Here is a 21,382-nt window from a genome sequence, read left to right on the forward strand (position 1 = left end):
CGGCGGGCGCTGCGGCGGCGGCGGCCATGACGCGGAGCTGCTCCGCGCTGGGCTGCACCGCGCGCGACACCGGGCGGAGCCGCGAGCGCGGCATCTCCTTCCACCAGTGAGTGCGCCCGCCCCGCATCCCTCCGGCCGTCCCTCCGCGCCTTCATCCCGCCGCCTCCCTCTGCCGCAGGTTCCCGGTGGACGCCGCGCAGCGCCGCGAGTGGATCCGCGCCGTGAACCGCGTGGACCCGCGGAGCCGCCGGGCGTGGCGGCCCGGCCCCGGCGCCATCCTCTGCTCCCGACACTTCGCCGAAGGGGACTTCGAGCGCTATGGGCTGCGGCGGAAGCTGCGGCGCGGGGCCGTGCCCTCCCGCTTCCTCCCCTCGGTGCGGGCGGCTACCGGGCGCGCTCCCCGCTCTCCCCGGGGGGTTCCGCCGTGTGCCGTGACCTCCCCTCTCCTTCCCCCGCCAGGAGCCGCCGGGCGCCGGCCGCAGGAGGAGCAGGACCCCCGGCCGAGCGCTGAAGCAGCCGCTGCCCAGCCCGCCCGCCAGGGACCATAACTACAGCCTGCAGGGACAGCGGGCCGCCGAGCCGCGGCCGCCGCCGGACGCCCCGCCGCACCAGCAGCAAACGCCGGCCGTCGGGAGATGCGGCCCCGCGCACCGGCGTAGGAGCGTGCCGAGCATCCTCAGGGAGCTGGCGGAAAAGCGGCAGCTTTCTGAGGAAATCGTGAGTTTGCTGCAGGCGCAGTTTTCAGGTACTGCCGGGACGCTTGCTGAGGTAGAGTGCCCTCCCTCGCCCCGGGTTCGCGTCTTTGCTTATCCCGTGCCAAGGGAGAGGCGGGGCACGGCGGTGCCGTGTCTGAGCCCTACGCTTCACGCCGGACTTCAGGACTGAGTTGTTCCAGAGGCCATGCTGTTGCCTTGTATTCTGCAGTGCATTTGTGTCATGCATCCCTGTTTGCAGCCATTTATTTCTTTCACTAAAGTTGCCCTTTTGTGATTTCTTAAGCAGATTTGCCTCGGGAGTTGCACAGCTGGAGGCAGATGGCAGACTACTCACCAGAAATGAGGCAATTTGCTTGTCTTCTCCATCTCTACCATATTAAGGCCTATGATTACCTACGGAAGATTCTTCCCCTCCCTCATCCTTACAGCCTGACAAAGCAAGTTTTTAGTTAATCATTCATTCATTCAGAATGTGTTTCCAGTACTCGTGTAGAAATAGGTGTAACAGATCTGTCCTGACACTCCTTTGTTACTTCCCTGCATGGTCAGTACTTTGCTTGGCTTCCCACCGCTAGGGTGAGAGGAAAGAAACTCGGACTATGCATGAAGGAAAGTAAGGCTGCCTTCTTTGCCCTGCACGTGTCAGCCTGCTCTGCAGTGCTGGGCATGGCTGACCATGTCCTCAGTGGTAAAAAGTGCTGCCTGTTGCTTCAATTTTTCCAGAATTACATCTCCTAATCATATCCTGCCTTTTTTTTTTTCCAGCTGGCTGTCTAATAACGAGGCTGCTGCAGGCTTCAGCAGTGATGTTTTTCTCCGGCTTCAAGAAAAGGTAGAGAGAGGGGACCAGGCCTGCCGCTGCTGCGCCGTGCTGGTACAGGACGTGTCCCTGCAGAAGCAGCAGGAGTGGGACCCACAGACCAAGCAACTGACGGGCTTTGTTGACTTGGGAGCAGGCATCCTCGATGCTGACGAAGCTCCACTGGCATCGGAGGCGATAGTCCTCATGGCAGTCGGCATCTCGAGCCCTTGGACAGCTCCCCTGGGCTATTTCTTGGTGAACAGCACGTCCGGCCCCTTCCTTGCTCAGCTCCTTCGTCAGGCCATCCATAAGCTGAACAATGTTGGGATCATGGTGCTGGCTGTGACATCGGGTGCCTCTGCTCGTGGTGCTGAGACTGCCCGAGCTTTGGGCATCAGGATAGATCCCAGAAGGATTCGGTGCACTTTCCAGCATCCACCTGGTTCTGCTCACAGCATCGCATACTTCTTTGATGTTCCTCATGCCCTCCTGCTGATAAGGAATGCTCTGCAGTGCTTCCACAAGGTCGAGTGGCTCGGTGACACCATGTGGTGGCAGCATGTGGTGGAGCTGGCAGCTTTGGGCCAGCGGAAGGTGTTGGAGCTGTGCAGTCCTGAGTCGAGCAGGGCTGGGAGTAAAGGGAGTTACCACCTGGAGGTCAACCCTGCCACCCTGCTGTTCAGCGAGGGTGTTGCTGAGGCACTGGAGCACCTCCAGAAGCTGGGCCTCCCCTCGTTTCAAGGCTGCAGCGGGACTGCCAAGTTTGTGCGTCTGATGAGCTCCCTGTGTGATGTATTTTACGGCCGAGGTCCCTATGGAAAGGAGCCTTTGCTAGCTGGGAATTACACCAAAATAAGCAACCTCTTCGATGAGGCCAGGAGCTGCTTTGTCAACCTAACAGACTCTGTGGGGAGATACATTATTAAGAGCAAACGCAAACTGGGATTTCTGAGCTTGTTGCTCAATGCCGAAAGCCTCAAGTGGCTTTCCTCCAACCACACATGTCTAAAAGGCACTCCTTCCCACCACCTCCACACATATGCCTTCAGCCTGGACCCCCTGGAGAAGTTTCTCTGGGCCCTCCAGCAAACCTGTGGCAGCAGCGGCAGCCCCACCTGCGCTGTGTTCCAGGCTGCTTACCACAAACTGCTGACCAGCTGCAGCCTGGGCCCCGGCTCACCATCCAGCAATGGCAATGCCAGCCCCTGGGATGGATCCCTGTCTCAGAGGAGAGCTCTGACTCTGGGCAGCATTCGTGCCCAGTATCACCCAGCTTCTGGGAGGACTCTGGCCCCAGAGTACCCCTACAGTGCAGGCCTGCTTTTGCCCAGCTCTGCACTGAGCAACGCACTGACAGATCTGTCGCTGTACGCACAGAGCCTCACCTGCACGGCCGGCTGGGTGGCCGAGCAGTTGGCCTTGGACTTGCAGTGTGATGCTTGTCTTGCCTCTCTGTTTGAGGTAGATGAGAGCAGGCTAAGATGCAGGTCAGTGCTCTACATAAAGAAACTAGGTGGTGTGAGTCTGCCCTCAGCCAGTGTGCACCACATAACAAGCATTTCGGAACAAGTCCTAAACCGATATGGCAAAGTAGGAGGTGCCAACAACAATACCAAGCTGTGGCATTTGTGTCTAGAACAGAAAGTCTTCCAGGAGCTTCTGGGAGAAAGCCCCCTCTTTCCTACCCTCACAAAGCATTTATTTGAGGGGGAGCTGGGCATCAACAACCACTACATAGTCTTAGTAAAGGAAATAACACGGTGTTACTTAAATGTAAGAACACACCCCACCCAACCCCTGAATTTGAAGTACCCTTGTGGAAGGCACAAATTGAAGAGACTGAAGGGAAAGCATTTGTTTCCATCACCACTGGGTAACTGTCAGTCAAGCTCAACCCATACATGGTCTTACTGAGTACTCTGTGGTTCCAAGGATGGCTGTTCCTTGCTGAGGCTCAGTGCTGGACAGATCTAGGCAAATACACATGAGGAAACAATGCTGGCAAAAGTAGTGTTGATAAGCACTGATGTATTGGGCCACTGCAAACCCCCATACCAGAGTTTAACAGAGCAAAGCAGGGAAGTTTATCCGATCCCCTGTCCTTTCTAGCAGTCCTGCAAAGCAGCCACGTATTTCATGAAACTTCCATGGCAGGTCAGGATGGGCCAGGGTTGCTTCAGGTGCCTGGGGCAGAGGAAGGAAACTCTGCAGTGTCCCTGGAAGTGTTGGGTGGTTTTAGTGCTGCAAGTGCTCTTGCCAGAAGAAAACTGATAGTTGATGGGGTTGCAGGGAATCGCATGCACTGACACTTTGATTTCACCAAAAATATGTGCTTTATAAAAGCTGGGGGCAGGAAAGCTTGCGGAGCTTCTACTTAAATAGGAAAAAAAAGATGTGAGAAGCAAGTGGCATTCAAGTTGTACACAAGCTCTAATCTCCTTTCCAATATGTCTCATCAAACAGCTAAAGATGCTGGTCTAGTCTAGATTCTCTGGATCAGTGCTGAGCCTGTGACCAGATTGTTGTGTCCAGTGGCATCCAGCAGCACCAATACTCTCCTCCAGGGGCAGGAATACATGGGTGTGCTGCAGCAGAACAAGCATTTCAGTTGCCATTTCATGGCCCCATCCTCCCAGGGTTGGCCTGTGTCCTGCAGCCCAGGGCACATGGCACTCTCCTTTCAATGTTTCCACTGATCACTTGAACCATAGCTTTGATGGCGCCAAGTACAACAGGCTTCTTCAGTTAGTTCATTTCCATGGCAAGGAAGCTGCCTCCAGTGCTTTGCCTGGAATAGCAAAGTTTGGCAGAACTGCTGCTAAGGGGTTACCCTTTGCTATGCAGAACTGGAGTTGCATCCACAGAGATGGAAGGCAACTAATTCCCACAAAACCTGCTGTTCACTTTCAAGATCCATGATGGAACTGGAATGAAAACTGGTGATCTGCCACAGCCTAGGGCAGTAATAATATTAAAGGTATCATTCTGCCCACCAGTGACTTGACAAAACTGTCCCTGCTTCGGTGTGGGTTTTTCTTCCTTCCCTTAGTTGTGCTGCACCCAACCCCTCAGGCTCTGCTTTAAGAGCAGCAGCACCACAGAAATTCATAAAATCACTGCTGGGAGGAACAAACCAGAACCTCTGGGCTTTTTTTCCCTAATCCAAATATCTATGCAAAAAACCATGTTGAAGCCATCAGAGTCACAGAGCCATTCCAGCTACAAGAGACTTTGCAGGAAACTATTCCTTCCCCTCTGTATGTGATTTTTGGGACAACTGGCAAAATGCTGCTGAAATCTCAGTGGCAGATTGGTTGCAATCATGTAATGTTGGAACACTTGCACTGCCTCCACCTCCAGCTCTAAGATGAGTAGTTACGAACTGTGCCATGGATTGCTGTGCATGACAGCACACCAATAACCAAGGGATATTTATTTATCTCTGGTAGCATTTGGTCTCACACTGAAAATCCAAGTCAGTACTTGCATCAGAAGTGGACCTAGTGTTAACAATTTATTTTGTTATTTCAGTGACAAACCTTCTGTGTATATTTGTCAGTGCTGAAGCAAAAGAGTGCAAAAAAATCATATTTACAGAATAGTATAAATGTTTATTTTTTGTGATTTATCTGACTGTTTTATTTGTACAATATAGAAAAGTGTATTCTTTGAATAGGTCTTGTAAATATAAATTTAATTTTTCTACTTTTGGATGTAAACAGAACTATAAAATGAATCCTTGCCCCGTTCCCAATTATTTTTTATGTAACTGGATGAACTTGACTGTTAATCTTGTCCAGCAGTTTGATGCAAATGGCTAAGGAAGTACAAAAACCAATTCATACACTCTACACCAGGGAGAAGGGAGAGAGGAATCCAAGCTTAATATTTGAGAAAGCTTGTTCAAAACAAAATAGAAGAACTAAGAGCATTTGATTGCACCTTCAAAGTCTTTACAAGCAAAATATTCTCCAGCAATGCCATCATACATAATTACAACTGTAATCTAAATTTCACAAGTGCTTTTGCACACTGTATATAAATACACATCACAAAAGGTGCAATTTAGAGTAAGACACTGAATATATACAAAATTAACACAGATTGAAGTCTAAACAAAAGGCATATTGCAATCTGTTTGAAAAATAACGTAAGTAGGTATTACTTTATTCACTTACACTAATTTACATTTATACAAATCTTACTGGACAGACTATATTAGGTCACTAGAAGGGAACAGAATATCTGCACTATCTACAGGTAAAGTTACTGCACTGATTTTTTAGTTAATCCAAGTCCTAATAATGAAAAAATGTGGCATTTACTTACACGAGAGGTGGATTCCCTTTTCAGAGATTTGCACTAACATAGCTATTCATGCTCAGGGAGATGTCCTTGGCAGACAGAACCCTTCAGACAGTGACTGGCAGGTCAGACCTGGTCTGTGAGCCCACCACTGCTGCTGACTGCCTCCCAAGCCCTTCATGCCTCCCAGGAATTTCAAGGAGGCACCATAGAAGGATCAAGGGCCTTCTGTGCAGTGCACAGGGCTGGGAGTGGGATGAAGCATCCTCCCACCCTATTGCCTTCACACACAGAGGCACAAATCTCTGCTGCTGGTGTGCCTAGTCCCTACCTCTCATCAGCCTGGCCCTGCATTACTCTGTATTTACAGTTTTATAGAAGGAATGCAAAATTCCTTTTGGAAAAAACATAGCTAGTTCAGGCTGCAGTGAGTGAGACAGGTAATAAAAACGCCTGTGATTAAACATGGTTAATGGATGTTCATGATAGGTTAAGTAACCCACCAGGTTAATTCTGCAAATGTGTTCCACTATCAAAAATGTGATCTGATATTGCCTGTAACAATTACTGAAAAAAATCCCCTGCCTTAGTCTATGCCCAGCTATATGATTGCCCCCCATTTAGTGTAAAAGGATCTCTGTCTGCTTTTGTAGCAATCCTGATTCTGTGCTAGTACTTTCTCTGATCACAGCTCTCACAATTATTCTAAACACTAAGAGCCCTTATGCCAAGTAAATTGCCAACATGGAGAGAAGCAGCATCCTGAATACCCACAGCAGGCTGAACATGATCCCTGCCTACATTTGCAGGTCGATTCAGATGCAGATTGTCATCTCCAGTGCCTTCAGCTTCTCAGGCCTAAACACTTTCCCAGGGTTACAGCTTGATCCTAGAAAACACGATGGACTGCACAGCCCTACTTCCAGTGAGGGATTAGGCTACTGCAGACCTCTGAAAAACCAAGCTTCACCCAAACAACAGCATCAATCTGCTACACACTTAGGTAACACTACGCTGGGCAGACAGTCTGGCATTGTGGCATGGATGCTCTTCCTCACTGCTGAGGACAGGCCACTGTCTTAGCCTTCAAGTTCCAGCTTAAGAACCACCTGAGCACACTGCCCCATTCCTATCAAAAATTCCCTGTAATGCCATTCGCCTCTATACTCCTTGGGCCCTGCTCTAGAAACATTCTTCACAACTTGCTCAGTGCTATATCTGCAAGCAACCCCTCTGTATTATTGCCTATGCATCTCACAGTGCTCCATGCACTACAGGGACATGCTGTGTCAGGTCCTAAATACAAGTACTACCTTCCATTTAGATGCTTATTTCTACCTATTTCCTTTCAGAATTATCTTGGTACCTCCATGTTACAGGCCTGTCAGCAAAAGCATGACCTGTGTTTTCCTGTATGCACAGTGATGCAAATCCATACACTGTAAATAATATATATTATAATAATTTATATATGCCCTTCAGACAATTATTCTGGGGGAAAGGGGAGAACACATCTACTTTTTAAAAAACCCAGGGTAAAAGCTGTACATTGGGAAGAAGAACTGACTTTTAGGCATTGTCTGATGTAGAAGAGGATTTAGCTAAGATTTAAAGGGCTCTACATCTTGTTATAAAAGAATATCTCATTTCAATCTTACATGGGTCAATTTACAACAAGCACCAAATTAACAAATATTATTAAATCTATCCTTTATGCTAAACCAAAGTGTCCCTGTGCCTTAAGTGTTCTGTTCAGTCCACTTCATTGTGGCTCATGTGCATGAGTCAGCAGTTCATGGCACAAGGGTCACCTTTGGACTTCCCTGCAGAGCTGATAACCCTCATCAGACAGCGTCCAAACTCCTCCAGGATCATGCGCTCTGCTGCAGCTTTGGACTTGCCCGTCTTCTCTGCCTGCTCTGCCTGTGCCAGGAGGCATTCACAGGTTGCATCGGCCACCTCCTTGGTGACAAATGTAAAGGGCAGCCTGAAACAAAGGAACACCCGCTCAGTGTCTGTAAAAACACACAAGGCACTAACTCCAGGCCTGGCAACTTTTTGGTCTGAGGACTGATGGGATTTCATCTGTCCCATTGCTTCCAAGAGCCTTTAGACAGTGAATAAGCCTCAGCTAACAGCCAAAGGAACTGGTGGGTCAGAATCCCTACTGTTACAGGAACAAAGTGTTCCATTCACCTGACTGCTCCCACCTCTACAGCTTACACAGACAAGGCTCAGAGATGACAGGGACATACCTGTCACACACATCAAAAACAAAACTCAAAGAGGGTGCAGCATTAACTTACTTCCCACCACCACTGCTGAGTGCTGGTGCTGGCCTTGTCAGCAAGTCTGAAATCTGGGATGATAACTTGGTCTTTGCAGCAGTCTGCTGCTGCACCCTGACCTCTGCAGCATCTGCTAAATGCATCAATGTCTTTCGCTCCGGGCTTTCTTCAAAATTTTTACAGCCAATGCATTTGCATATGGAAGAACACATGATTTTTGCCTGAAAGAAACAAACAAAACATCAGAAACCTGTTGCAAGTTTGACTCCCCTTATGAGAAACCACCAGAAAAAGGAGATCTTATTTTAATCTCTTACCAATTAACCACTGGAACAAACTCCCAAGTAGTAGTCTTCTCTCTAAATTCTTACCTCAAGTTGAGATGTCTTCCCAGAAAGCATACTTCAATTAATCATAGAATCATAGAGCATAGAATGTAAATAAGTGTTTTCCCACTCAACCCTTTCTTCATCAACCTCCAGTTTCAGGTGTAATTTAGACAGCTGAGTTTTGAGAAAGGTCAGTCTGTCCCTACACTGTCTCTACATCCACAGACTGACCCCACTCTCAGCAGATGAAGTAACAACAACTTCTGCTTTTGAATTCCAAAGACAAATTCTATCCCACAGCATCTGTGGGATGCTGCTTCAACTCCTCCTAGGGGCTTGGTACAGTAGATTTCTTTAGGAAATGGTGCTGTTCAGTAAAGAACAAATCCAAGTCTAAGTTCAAAGTTGCTAAATTGTTTAAAATTACAGAACAGTAGTGACCAATTTTTCCATGTACAATTCCTATGTGCAAACTTCTGGGAGAAGAGGTAACATTACAGGAATGGAAACAAACAGAAGAGAAAACATTATAGCAATACAAGGAAGAGACAAAGCAAAAGAGAGAAGTCACTACATTAAAGGGGAAAAGCTACTGTTTTTCAATTGAGATAATGCTTCATACCTCATAACATTCACAGTAGTTTTTGAGACATCCCGAGCGCTTACAGTTACATCCTTTGCTGTGCCTCCGATCCGATTCTCCTTCCTTTCCTTTCCCTATTTTGGGCTTGAAGGCTTCAGGGTTTCTGTCCAGGCAGGCCTGTCAATGCAGACCCAAAGGGTCAGTCATTGCATGCAGGGAGCAGAATTTAGAGGTGCAATAAAAGAACTTAAGCCTTGCACATGTGGGAGGAGATCAGGGCATTATACACCCACTCTGCCCCACTCTGGAGCTTCAGAAAAAAGAAGCTAAATGACTTTGATCCCAGGGGGCAGGGGAAGAGACCCCTCACCTTTATTGCTTTTTGCCTATCGTTTTCATGGTCCAGGTTGTTATAACAATTTGTACAGTTGCAGTTATTGCAGAATTCACCGTTTGCAAAACAGTCACAATACCTGAAACAGAAGATGCAGAAGGCATTTGTAAATATTGACCATTACATTGGCGTGTGAGTATTGACTCCCACACTGCAGTACCAGAAGTTCCAACTCCAGCACCAGTATGGGTAAGGGTCACCCTTTGCTCAACTCCACACATACAGGCAGTACCAACCCCACTGCAGAGCCAAAATCCTCTAGTGCAAGTCTAGCTGCTGTCTAAAGACACAGGTGGAGCTCAAGGGTGCCCACCTGAGCTCATCACACAGCACAGGTCCCCTAAGCAGCAAGAGAAGCTAATGAGACTTTTTCTGAGAATGACTCTTGGGTCACCCACATATTGAGGGCCAGTCTGCTGCAGCCACCCTACAGCCAGCTGCTGACCCAGTCAGTTCAAGCCAGGAGCCCTCATACAGCCAAAACATAAGGCAAGCAATTGGAGTGACAGTTAACAGGCAAACTAACCCAGCAAGGAGCTTTTTTTTTGTTAGTTTTGTTAGTCCTTAAGCTGGGATGGAAGAATAGAAAAGGGATAACAATTGGTACATGTCAGACTTTGAAGCACAGACAACCAGCGGAAGGATCTGAATGAGGATAAAGCAGACTTTAAAAAGAGACATATATATTAACAAAAAGCAGCAAAACATAGACAGAAAAAGCTAATCATGTTGCCATGCCTCTTGTGTACCTCTGGTGCCTCCCATCAAAAACAGCATCTCACCGATCCACAGACTCACAGATCTAATTCATTCCCAGCACAAACATGGCTTTAGGCCACAACAAACTCCAACATGTTTCAAAGCTTCCAGGACCACCTCCAGCTAATAGCTAAAAATAGATTCACTTGCTTTTCAAAAACTCTTCACTTGCTTTTCAAATCCTGCTGGGGGTGTATGGTCATTTTTTGAAGCCTAAACCCATTGCTAAACTGGCTTTTTGTGGCTTGCCCAGCCTAGCATGACATAAACTAGATTAGGGCTGCCCTGGAGCCCGCTAAAACCCTTCATCAGGTTGAACCGGATTTTGGAGATTTTTAGCATCTTGAATGGTCCCAGGAACAAATTAAATCAAAATCTTTTAAAACCTGTAATAGCTCTCCTTTCTTTTTTAAAATTCAGTGGTAGAACTGAACTGGTTCCAAAAGAACCAGGGCCAGCATCAATCCAGAGCAAATAACTGGGTTGACTTCTTAGTAGAATAGGCTATGTGTCTACCTTACATGAACATTTGGGAAAAAATAAGTTCCCCTCCAGGCAAAAAAAAAGGTTTTACTAGTGAGAAAGCACCTGTGCCAGGGTGAATTAGCCATCTGCCCTGCACCAATGCCCAGAACAGATAACATCAGTGATTTACAAGAACAGTTTGCTTCCTAAGAGCATTCTGAAGGTGCAAATTATTCCCAGTGATGCCATTCCTCTCCCAGCATTTCTAGGGCACATTCAGGCACCAAAGCCTACCCCCCTACACTTCTAACATACATTGGGCACTGTGAGGTCAGTGATGTATGCAAAATATCTGGAAAACAGCTACGCATCTTCCTGCTATGCAACAGACAAGTCTGAGACCAGGAAACACAGGGCACACCTCCCCATACAGAGGTGAGGTACGCTACACAAAAAGACACCCAAGCTTAAGAGGAGTTTAAACAAACTTCTTAACTTGGTCTCAGATGCCATTGCATCACTTCCCCTTCAAGTACCACACCCCTGATTTCCTCTTCATTGTCTAGAATTCAGGGAACCACAGATTAATTTCAGTATCTCCTCCCATTCCTGTCCCAGAAATATCAATAAACTGACTCTGATCAAGGTGAAGAAACTCTCCTCAGCTCCAAATGCTTTTGTGTCAAATTCTTACAAATACATGGAAAGAAACAGCACAATATCTCATGGATAAGCAAGAGGTAGACCTATCAGTGAAGAATCATTTGTCTATTCAATCCTTTAATAAAATATACACAGCCCAATTTTTCTGAAACATTTGACCTAGGATGGCATTACTGATGCCTTTCACCAAAGTATAGTAAATGCCCACGACTGAAACCATGAGATAGCATTTCACTCATGGTACCAACAAGGCAACCAGAGCTGTTGAGTGGAATTGGCTCCAACATGCAATAAGGTACATGATGCAAAATCAGACAATTTTATATGTTATAGTCTATAGGAGCTCACAGGAGCTGCAAAATTACACAGGCTCTGCAACATCTCCACCAATATCCACCTTAAATCAGCATCTAGACATAAAATTTCTGATGTACTTCAAACCATTATATTCTGATACTTGGTGCACATTTGTGATGCTAAAAATAAGGCTTAAAAGAAAAAAACTGTACCAAGCTGTACTTACAGTTTCAAACACAGAGACTTAGTACAATTGCAAGGCTTCCTGGGGCGGTTTGCAGACTCAGAAGAAATTATTCTGAGGGGAAAAAAGGACATTTATATACACACAGTTTTATCAGTTTCTTCCTATTTTAAATTCATGTAAACAGCTCATAATAAAAACTTAAAAAAAAAAAATCTTTTCCCCCTTGCATTAGATTTTTGGCTGACTGTGTTTAAGTAACTATTATAAATAGTTCCTTTCCAACCCAGAAAGAGATGGATTATTTGCTGCAAATTTGAATGCATGCCTGAAGTAGAAATTAGGCTTTAAAGCTAGAGGAAGCATAACTAAAAAACTGGAGTCGGGGAAACCATCCCCAGAATCCCTTCAAGTGCAGTGGGATCAGATCCAACCAAAATTCACACAACATGATTGTGCCTTTTCTTTTGTTCTACTTGGAATTAAAAAAAAATCCAAGAAAACAAAAAAATACCCCCTCTGGAATAATGGGAAAGCAAGCCAAACCACAGTATTCAGTTTTCAGATAAATTTTATAGTAGACACAGTCTTTAACTTCTCCTAAGACTTGGATTTTGTGACACTAATCACATCTGATGAGATTTGTTCCATCCCTATCCAGCAATTTCTGCACGCAATACTAGGGAGATTAAATCCAACCGGTTCATTTGAATAGCTGCATCTGGATTTGGGATTAGTTCGCATCAGTTGAGGTTGCAGCAACAAAAAGCAACTTCATGTTCACAATTTCCAGCAAACAGTAACACAAAAGGACTGAGCAGAACAGCTAAGCCTGCTGGATTGGCAAAGGGAAAATAATATATGTTAGCTGTTATTTTCATCCTTAAAGGAAAAATGCAAGACTGAAAAAACCCAAAGGCTCCCATCAGGATCCATTTTGCTGTTTGGCTGAATTTCTGCATGTGTTAAGCATCTAGCTTATATGCTGTCCAGAACCTCTTTGCAGCAATGTTGAGAAATAGTTGAGGCCTGTAGCTCACAGGTGCTGTTGCAAATAAAAAAAAGAGCAATAGGGAGCTTTCAGGTCAACTTTCTGCTACATGAATTCAAAAAAAACAGAAAGGAAAACACAGCTTTGATCAAGAGGCTGGCTCAAATGTCAGAGAGATCCACACCCTTCAGTCAGCGGTAATAATCACACCACAGCAGACTTGAGAATTCCCCAAACCAAACTCCAAGACTTCATGCTTATTCAAGCAGCCTATTCTACAAGTTTTGGGATTTTTTTTCAGAACTCTTACCCATTAAATGGCAGCCGTGCCTGGGACTGGACACTGGATGTCCCTGTGAAGCCAGTGTTGCTTGCTATGGATACATAGGATGACTGTTGTAGCTAACAAAACAAAAAGGTTAACGCCTGATGTGAAAGAAATTATAAACAAGAGGATGTGTTGCTAGTCTTTAAATTACCTTTCCAGATATTGTTACAGAAATAACTTGCTTCTAAGAACACTTTTAGACACTTATAGAACTTGGACCAGGTGGCAACTTCCTGCCTCCATACTCAGCATAAAAATACTATTTTAGATTCTATTTTTTGTTGTCTATCACAGTGTCTAGATCCATACAGATAACAGGGATAACACACAGAAACGTTCAGACCACAAACAGCTCCTGCTCCTAAAAACATGCTTATTTTCCCCCTAATAGAGCAGAATCACTTCCTGCACAAATTTGTAGCTTCCTTTATATACAAGCCACTTACTATGAAAGTAAGCAAAATGGTTTGCAATCTAACTCCTCTGCATAGCTGAACCCACCATTTATTTTTCACATTAAAAAACCAAAATCTCGTAAGAACATGCCAAGCAACACTGCTCTGGGCTACCTTCTTTAGCATTACCTAGAAGCAGCTGTTTGCTCCTGCTGGGGCAGGTTCTAGGGACACATTGGCACATGGCAAGATACAGACCCACTGGGGCCAGGCAAACAGGGACAAGTTGTGACTGGAACACAAACCTCAGAGGAGAGGTCCAACAGATGCTAGTTTCAAGTAAAATTTGCAGAACTAGACTGGAAGGACATAGTAACAATCTTCAGTGTCAAACTGCAACTCTGACAAAACCAAAAGGTAACCAGAAACCAGTCTGGTACCAGTAATGAATGCCAGGAGCTATCAGTCTTTGTTTCTACAAACTTCAGCCTTCAGCAGAACATTTCACTTATTCTCCTTTTCATCCTGAACATTGGTCAGACCCTGGCAAAGAGCAAAAAAATAATCCCTAGGCCTCAGTTGGGGTGACTGGTACCAGCTGCTTCTGACCCCTGGCAATGTGTTTAGCATTAACTAACACCATTTTATAATGAAGACAGCCATTCTCTGTGACCAAGCAGGCCACATATATGGTCCCTTTCTCCTCCTCATCAGGCCCTGAAGGTCCTGTGAACCAAGCAGACAAACCAATAGGATTTCTTCTTCCCCTCACTACAGGTCTCAAGATTCCTGGGCACCTGGCCAATTACTCTGCTCCTTACTGGCCATGGAAGTATCAGGCAGCCAGACAACCAGGTGGTGGTGATTGTCAGGGAACAGGGAAGTGTAACAGCACACAGAGCAGTTATAAAATCAAGCTGTTCCAAGTCCAAAGTGATGAACCTGGACTGGAACTGCTGCTGGACACGGAGCCCCGTGACTGCCAGTGGTCAGTGTGACCTCCATTGACATATGCTTCCTCTGAGGACCAAGTGACTTGTACTCTTTCATATGATTTTCAAGTCTAGGTTATGATTGCTAAAGTGATGAAGCAAACTGTTTATCCAGATCTGACCCAATATGTAGGGTCTAGGTGATTAGAAATTCCAAGTTGAGATCTAGGTGATTCGAGTAAGTTCGCATTATAAATTCTGTACGCTACTCAAAATTGCACTACACTGATTCTGCTTACAGAAATGCTGTGCTATTATGCTAATAAAAACTCCTTTGAGAAAACAAAGCTTTAATTGCAACCATGATTGAAATTCAAGTGCCATCATCACTCTGCCAAGGGTCCCTAATAGAAACTGTTGCCTCAGTGTCAGGTGGCAGTCACAGCACAGAAACCTTTAAGGGAAAGGCTGAATATTCCACAAGAGCAACATTTGCTTAACCATCTCTGGGAAATGCCATACCTGTGTGACATACTGCGCTGGAAGGACTGCATAGCCAACATTTCCTGTGCCAGGGGCTGGCGCCAGCACAGTGCCTGGGGGGAGGTTGGTGAGGTTGGGCTGGATCTGTGGCAGTGGAGTGGCTGGCATGATAAGTCTTTGCTGGGGCTGACTGGTAGTGACAATTTGAGAAGTTGAGTTGATTGGTTTGGGCACCACCTAGAGAGAAAAGAGCTTTATAAAATCAGTATGAAATCATTCAGAACACACTTTGATTAGTAGAATAGTTCTTTACAGAGCTGGAAGCAGACTTTTTTCTGGCCAACCAAACCAGGTTAGGACTATTACATGACTTAAACCCAACTCACCTGTTTCACAGTCTGTGCTGGTACTATGGGAACTGACATACGCACGGGGGTCGCGTTCACCACCACGGGCTTTGCTGGGGTCAAGAAACAACATCATATGAATGTGTGTTAGCCACTCAAAGTCCTCAGTTCAGCCCTTCAGACTGTCACATGTGCATAACAGAGAGGTACTTAACACTGTAACTCATGGCATGCTACACTTGGGTCTAGACAAGACCTTTGTAAACAGGTCTTTGGCACACATTTCACAGCAATGGATTAAAAAACCTTTCAGGGTGCAGACCTGCTCTGGACACTGATTTCCCTTTCATCCCTTTTCCCTTTGAAATCTTTTATTCTATTACTCCTCTGGAAAGCGTGGACAGAAATCAGCAAAAACACCTGACACTTCTAAAGCAATTTACATGGAAGGATCTTCATGTTCCAGGAGTTCTGCCAATATGCTTGTGGGCTGTCCTGCCTTCATGCTCTTCATATAGAGGAGATGCGAAAAGTTATGAACCACCCACAAATCTGGTCATTTAGGGAAAAGCAACCTCAAATGCTCCCAGGATTCAGGCCCAATTACAGAGCATTTTGACACAAAGGAGCATTTCCACATACAGACCAGAGGTAGCAGCAGAATATGGAATTTATGGAAGTCTTACCACAAAACCAAGTACATTTGTCAGTCTTCACTGATCTCTGTTATGTGTTAATTTTAATCGTTACAGAACAAACATGAAAGAAAAACCCAACAGAGGCTTCAGACAATATCACCAGCAGCACTTACCCTGTTGCAGAGGCTGAGTATTCGTACTGGGATTTTGACTGGCAGATTGGGTTGAACTACTGGCTGTTGTGGCAGTAACAAGTCTGACATAATGGAACTTGCTTCCAGGTACCTGAATCTGCTGAACATTGGGTGCAGTTGCCAAGGGAATAATTGTCTTAAATTGAGATGTACCCACTCCTCCTACAGTAATGGTCTGCACTGCTGATTTCACAGCCTGTTAAGCCAACACAGACAGCACAAAGTTACTTGTACAAAGGCAGAAAGAACATCAACATGTTTATTTCTCAATTTGTTAGTGAGCAACTCTAGCATACCATTCGTACTCTTGAGAGGGAAGACAGTTACCCTCTTTTTGCTTTCAAAAGTAGAACAGATGCAACGGGATTAAATGCCTCTCAACAGCTCAGAGTAAACTCAGTTCCATTTTCAATGCTCTACACCAAACACCAGAGTAAACTAGTGTTTACATGAGTAGGGTGACTCAGGCCACTTCACAAGATGCATCTGCCAAAACTATTTCCAGTGACTACAGAGAACATGGCTCAGTTTGTCTTCCGCAATCAAACAACCAAACATAGAAATATTCCTACTATTAAAAGCACATGCTAAGAACTTGCAGAACAGTTTGTCTGGAACTGCATCATAATTTATCTGCGTGTGTACAGATATGTCCTGTGAAGATAGTTTGTAATTAATCCACAGAAATCACTGTGCAACCCTTGAGAGGAAAAGGGAACAGAATCCATAACTGATGGATATCAGAAAGAGTACAAGCTGAGAAATGAAAGAAGCAAGAACAATGAGGAGTAGCAAAACAAATTCATTAAGAAAAAAGGCAAAATGCTGAAAGAAAGGGAGCTCAGCAGACCTGTGCTACCTTGCAGCTGGAGTATCAGTATACCAGGAATTTGCAAAAGTTCATCTTTCCAACTTTTCTCATACTACAAACTAATAACAAGAAAGTTTTATTTCATTTATACACATTCCTAAGTCTACTGGTTTGATAAGAGCCTCTTTTCCCAGACTTACTCAACCTCAAACCTTAATTTCTTCCTTTTTCTCCTTCCATTTAACTTCTTTTAGAGCTCAGCTTTTTATTCTCAGTATCTTTTATGACTGGTATAAAGCATATTGTCCTTGACATCAAGTTTAAGTATTACATTTGGTTGACAGTATGATGTGAATTCTTATGAGAACATTTTCCCAGCTGCCAGCTTTCAGCAACTACATGAATGAAATCTCAATTTGCACACATTTTACTAGAAAAACAACCCTGCTCTTCTAAAAGGTGTTTTCTTGGGATTTTTTATTTTTCTTAAGACATTTTATACCTTAACAAGCCAGAGCATCAAAATAAGCGCTATGTGCAAGCATAGTCACAGACATTATCAAAGGGAGACCGGTCCTTTCTAGCACACAAATGTCCTGCTATCCAAGGACAACTGGGAAAATTGTAAAATGCAGGGGACAGTTCTTCTAAAGGCATGTTCTTGAGCCCAGTGAGGGCAGGTGAATCCCTTGTGTTGTGTCAGACAGCTTTGCAACGGAACTCCCATAGATATCTCCATTTTCTCACTTAGGAAGCTTGTATTAAGAGAGACTTAACCTTTTAACAACTATTTCAGGAGACAGTTCTCCCTGGAGAAAAAAACAGTTCAAATCTCTATGGTGTTCATATTCCCATAGCAGCATTCCAATTATTTCCTGTATCAGGAAAATAAGACTGGGAAAATCTGTCTGAGTCTCTGGTCTCATGCTGTACATGTGTGTCCACTCCCTGCTATATCCATACTCTGGATATATTTGCACCCATACACATCCCTTCATGTTTACCACAGGAGTACAGATATTGTGATAGAAAAAGATTTACCTAAGATCACAAAAGAGGAAAACAGCAAAAATTGTCATTTGTAAGAAAAGTCAGTTTTGTCTCGTGATTGATTAATGCAAAACTATTTATAAAAGCGATTATGGAAAAGCCCATTTTTCTAGAAATGACACATAGGAAATAAATAATTTCTGGTTCTGTAGGTTTCAGCCCAGACCTCTACAGCAGGAATATGAACTCCACTGCTGCAAACCTCAGAAATACCCAGAAAGCAGCCCTAGGCAGTGGCATAGAAACATTGGCAGAAGAGAGAGAACCACCCAAAGAACTCCTCCTCGTGTCACAGAGTTCTTCATGTGACTTGGGGGATTGAGTACACAGAAACAAGAATTTGCACCAAGTGGGGCTTTCCAGGTTGGAAAGCTACTTTCTAACAGCACAGATTATATGGGCTTGCACTGGTTTGCGCCCCTCAATAAAGAAGTATACACTCCTTGGGGCGTTACTTCTGCCAATTCCTAAGCAAACACCGTCCCAAGAACCCCGGCGGACAGACCGCTGCCAAGCCGTGGTCCAACACTGCAGTTTCCAGCAAGCAATGACAGACACAGCAGAAGACAAAGGAAAGTCATTCTGTACCTGGGTGGTTGTGTGGTTGACTATAGCCTTCCCAGGGGAGGAGGGTGCTGACTGCTGCACTGTGAGGATCTGCTGTCCTAACGCTACATTCAGTGGGACGCCCACCGTCTTCTGGGGGGAGCTGGGAGGCTGGGAGGCCACTGACACCACTGTTAGCTGCTTGGCAAAACAAAAAGCAGTTTAAACCTCTGTGCAGGACACAGGACCCTGTACATATACATTCCCCTCCTCAGGACAGCACAGCTCTCCACCAGAACAGAGCTCTTTCTGTGAACAAGGGTCCTGCATTTAACCACAACTCACACGGGTCCAGCTGTAACAAGAGCAAACAGAGCCCTTAGGAACTTGAAGGCATCACTGGTTTCCAGCACCAACAGGCTCCTGCAGAAACCTAGCACAGCATCTGGGTGGGAGTAAGGGTTTTTTTTTTAAGGAAATTATCCCATTAAAGCCTGAGCATTGTCAAGAGGGATCTTCTAAATAAAGGCATTACAAGTGGTACAGTGACATCATAAATAGGAATTTTAAAGAAAAGCTGTTCAAAAGAAAAGAAAATTCTCACCTCACACTACTGATTCAGTCAAAGTATAAGAACTCAGTACTTTCAAATTTACACCGCAGTTTCCCAGAGATCCAGTCTTCTGACCACATTTCTGCAGAGTGCAGTGTTTATAAACACTTTATATAACCACACCCCTTCCAAGGCTGGTTTTCTACTTTTTGTTCTGAACTTCCTTATGTTTTAAGAAAAACCAGATACTTAGAATTGCTTATCAACAGTAAATTCAAGATGTAACCCTAAAAAGTCTTTTCACACTCACTCCTAGTTAAAAAAATAACTTTAGAATAAAACTTAACTTCTTTATGTGGCTTCTCTTACTAATAATTGTCAAACACAAGTCTTTTACTCCATCAGTATAACATTACAACACTAAAGCATAGCCAAACTAAAATAATTCTTTATTCTTAATTTGCGTTTTATTAATATTTTAGTTTGCCTGCACTGTGCATCTTGTCCCTTTATCTCCCTTTCTTCAGCAATATTCCTCTTCTCAAGACAATTATCAAATCTGAAACACAAGTGTCACCTTGACCTGTGTAAATCTCCAGCAAGGACCACTGCAAATCTCATTTACTTCACAAGTGATCAGGGAAGACTAAATTGCCTGTGCAGTAGCAGGAATGGTTAATAAGTGCTGACCTATTAATATTATTGAGGTCTCCTCTTGAACAGCCTGTTGATGTTTTATGAAGGCATTAAAAATAGTCTGAGTGCTTGGCTAAGAGGGAACAGCTGCTCTCAGAATCAATGCTTAGGGAATGGCAAAAAAATGGCAGGAATAGGAAACTATGCAGTAATGCATACCTGCTTAAAACCATAGTAAGGGAGCCAGTTGAAAAAAATCTAAATTAGGGCATTACCACAGAGCATTGTGATGCAAAATGGAGACTCTGGAGATATTTTTATGGACTCTGGAGACATGTTTATTATCTCTGGAGAGATAATAAACAGCTTGTAGCATAGACACAGAGAGCTCCATTCAGACCACCGTGCAGGAGGGATAGAAGGCTGCAGCCAGAACAGGTCCTTACCTTATTGGGGGATTTGAGTGGTGAGATAGCTATTTTATTCGGTGTCTGTTGTGTTGTTGTACTCAAAGATGATCCAATGACTCCACTGTCAGAGATGGTTATTGTCTTTGGTGGTGTCCCTGGAGCAGACTGTGAAAAAACCCTACCTATAAACAATGAAGATACCATCAGCTCCAGTTATCCCTGATCACAGTAACTTTTAAAGCAAAGTTTTCCCTATCATTTGTGTAATTTATCCCTACTTCTGAGAATGTATGCCCTGACAGGAAGGACACTGGCACTCTATAAGTTAGATTTAGCAACAAAGTAGAAAATAATTGCTATTATTACAAACAAAAAGACAGTTTGCTCGGGCTTTAAAAAAGAGCCAAAATGCACATTGAGATTTCTGTGCCATTCAGCTGACAATTCTTGACAGCCAGGACAGCATCCTGAGGAGCAGAGCCCTCCAGTACACCTGCACCACACACACACCCAGCCAGCTGGCAGCTTCCTGGGAAAGCCCGGGGCTGCTGCCAGTGCACAGAGAAACTGAGCATCGGTGGAGGATTACTTCCTTTGAAACCTCAGCCATCAAACACCAGCTGGGTTACAGTGACCAAGAAAAAGATGTTTGGTCTGTCTACAGTCAGCTCTGAGGTTTTCAGGTTTTTTCTTTTCTCTGTTGATGGCTGCCTCTTTCACTGCCAAACAGTTTTTAGTCACACTACCACCCATGTTTTCATGTGTGTGTCATATACTCTCTCTCTTTTTACAATGCCAAAGAAGAGTAAACATCAAAAACAGCAGCTCCAAATCATGACATCAGTTTCAGGAATATTGCAAACTCCCAGAATGGAAACCAGATTTTTTTTCCCCCATACTTTCTAAGTTTCTTTCCAAAGAATGCTTGACCACTGAGCTTTCCTCTGCTCCACTTTGGTTCAGACTCATATCTGTCATAGCTTCTGTCACCCATTCTCTTGTACTACATTTACAAAAAATAAGAAACAAACAAATACCAGCATAACTTTTCCATCCAAAATCAACTGGTGGCATAAAAATTAAAGTCAACTGGAACTAACAAGAAAAAGCACTATTCTCACGGCAAGCTGATTTCCTCTGCAGTCTGTGTGCTCTAAAATAACCACTTCTGTGCAGTCTAACAGCATAGATAGTTGCCAGCAGCTGCTAAGCCATGTGCAACCTGAAGAATGTCAGTCTGAGGGGAAAAAAACAGCTAGAGGTTTCAATCCTTTGAGTTATTT

The 21,382-nt window shown here is 44.6% G+C and overlaps 2 protein-coding genes across 4 annotated transcripts in view; one reads left to right on the plus strand and one right to left on the minus strand.

Moving 5' to 3' along the window:
- Window positions 1–26: 26 nt before the first annotated feature.
- THAP9 (THAP domain containing 9) lies at window positions 27–5,267 on the plus strand (the record flags this gene model as incomplete). Its single annotated transcript, XM_084204020.1, has 5 exons — window positions 27–106; window positions 179–374; window positions 460–745; window positions 1,003–1,153; window positions 1,482–5,267. The coding sequence occupies 5 exons, from the start codon at window positions 27–29 to the stop codon at window positions 3,430–3,432; spliced, it is 2,664 nt and encodes an 887-aa protein (XP_084060146.1). The 3' UTR covers window positions 3,433–5,267.
- LIN54 (lin-54 DREAM MuvB core complex component) overlaps window positions 3,699–21,382 on the minus strand; it is a 41,421-nt gene continuing 23,737 nt past the window's right edge. Inside the window, exons 4-14 of one of the 3 annotated variants that reach the window (XM_084204106.1) lie at window positions 20,136–20,281; window positions 18,543–18,698; window positions 16,073–16,289; window positions 15,301–15,374; window positions 14,954–15,151; window positions 13,087–13,178; window positions 11,828–11,899; window positions 9,394–9,496; window positions 9,063–9,200; window positions 8,130–8,332; window positions 3,699–7,810 (exon numbers count right to left, since the gene is read on the minus strand). In XM_084204106.1, the coding sequence (XP_084060232.1) occupies window positions 7,609–7,810; window positions 8,130–8,332; window positions 9,063–9,200; window positions 9,394–9,496; window positions 11,828–11,899; window positions 13,087–13,178; window positions 14,954–15,151; window positions 15,301–15,374; window positions 16,073–16,289; window positions 18,543–18,698; window positions 20,136–20,281 (1,601 nt within the window). In that variant the 3' untranslated portion in view covers window positions 3,699–7,608. The remainder of the gene's footprint in view (window positions 7,811–8,129; window positions 8,333–9,062; window positions 9,201–9,393; window positions 9,497–11,827; window positions 11,900–13,086; window positions 13,179–14,953; window positions 15,152–15,300; window positions 15,375–16,072; window positions 16,290–18,542; window positions 18,699–20,135; window positions 20,282–21,382) is intronic. The other 2 variants (XM_084204107.1, XM_084204108.1) reach the window with 2 other exon arrangements.

Source organism: Fringilla coelebs, assembly GCF_963513975.1.
Source record: "Fringilla coelebs genome assembly, chromosome: 4".
Taxonomy (NCBI): Eukaryota; Metazoa; Chordata; class Aves; order Passeriformes; family Fringillidae; genus Fringilla; species Fringilla coelebs.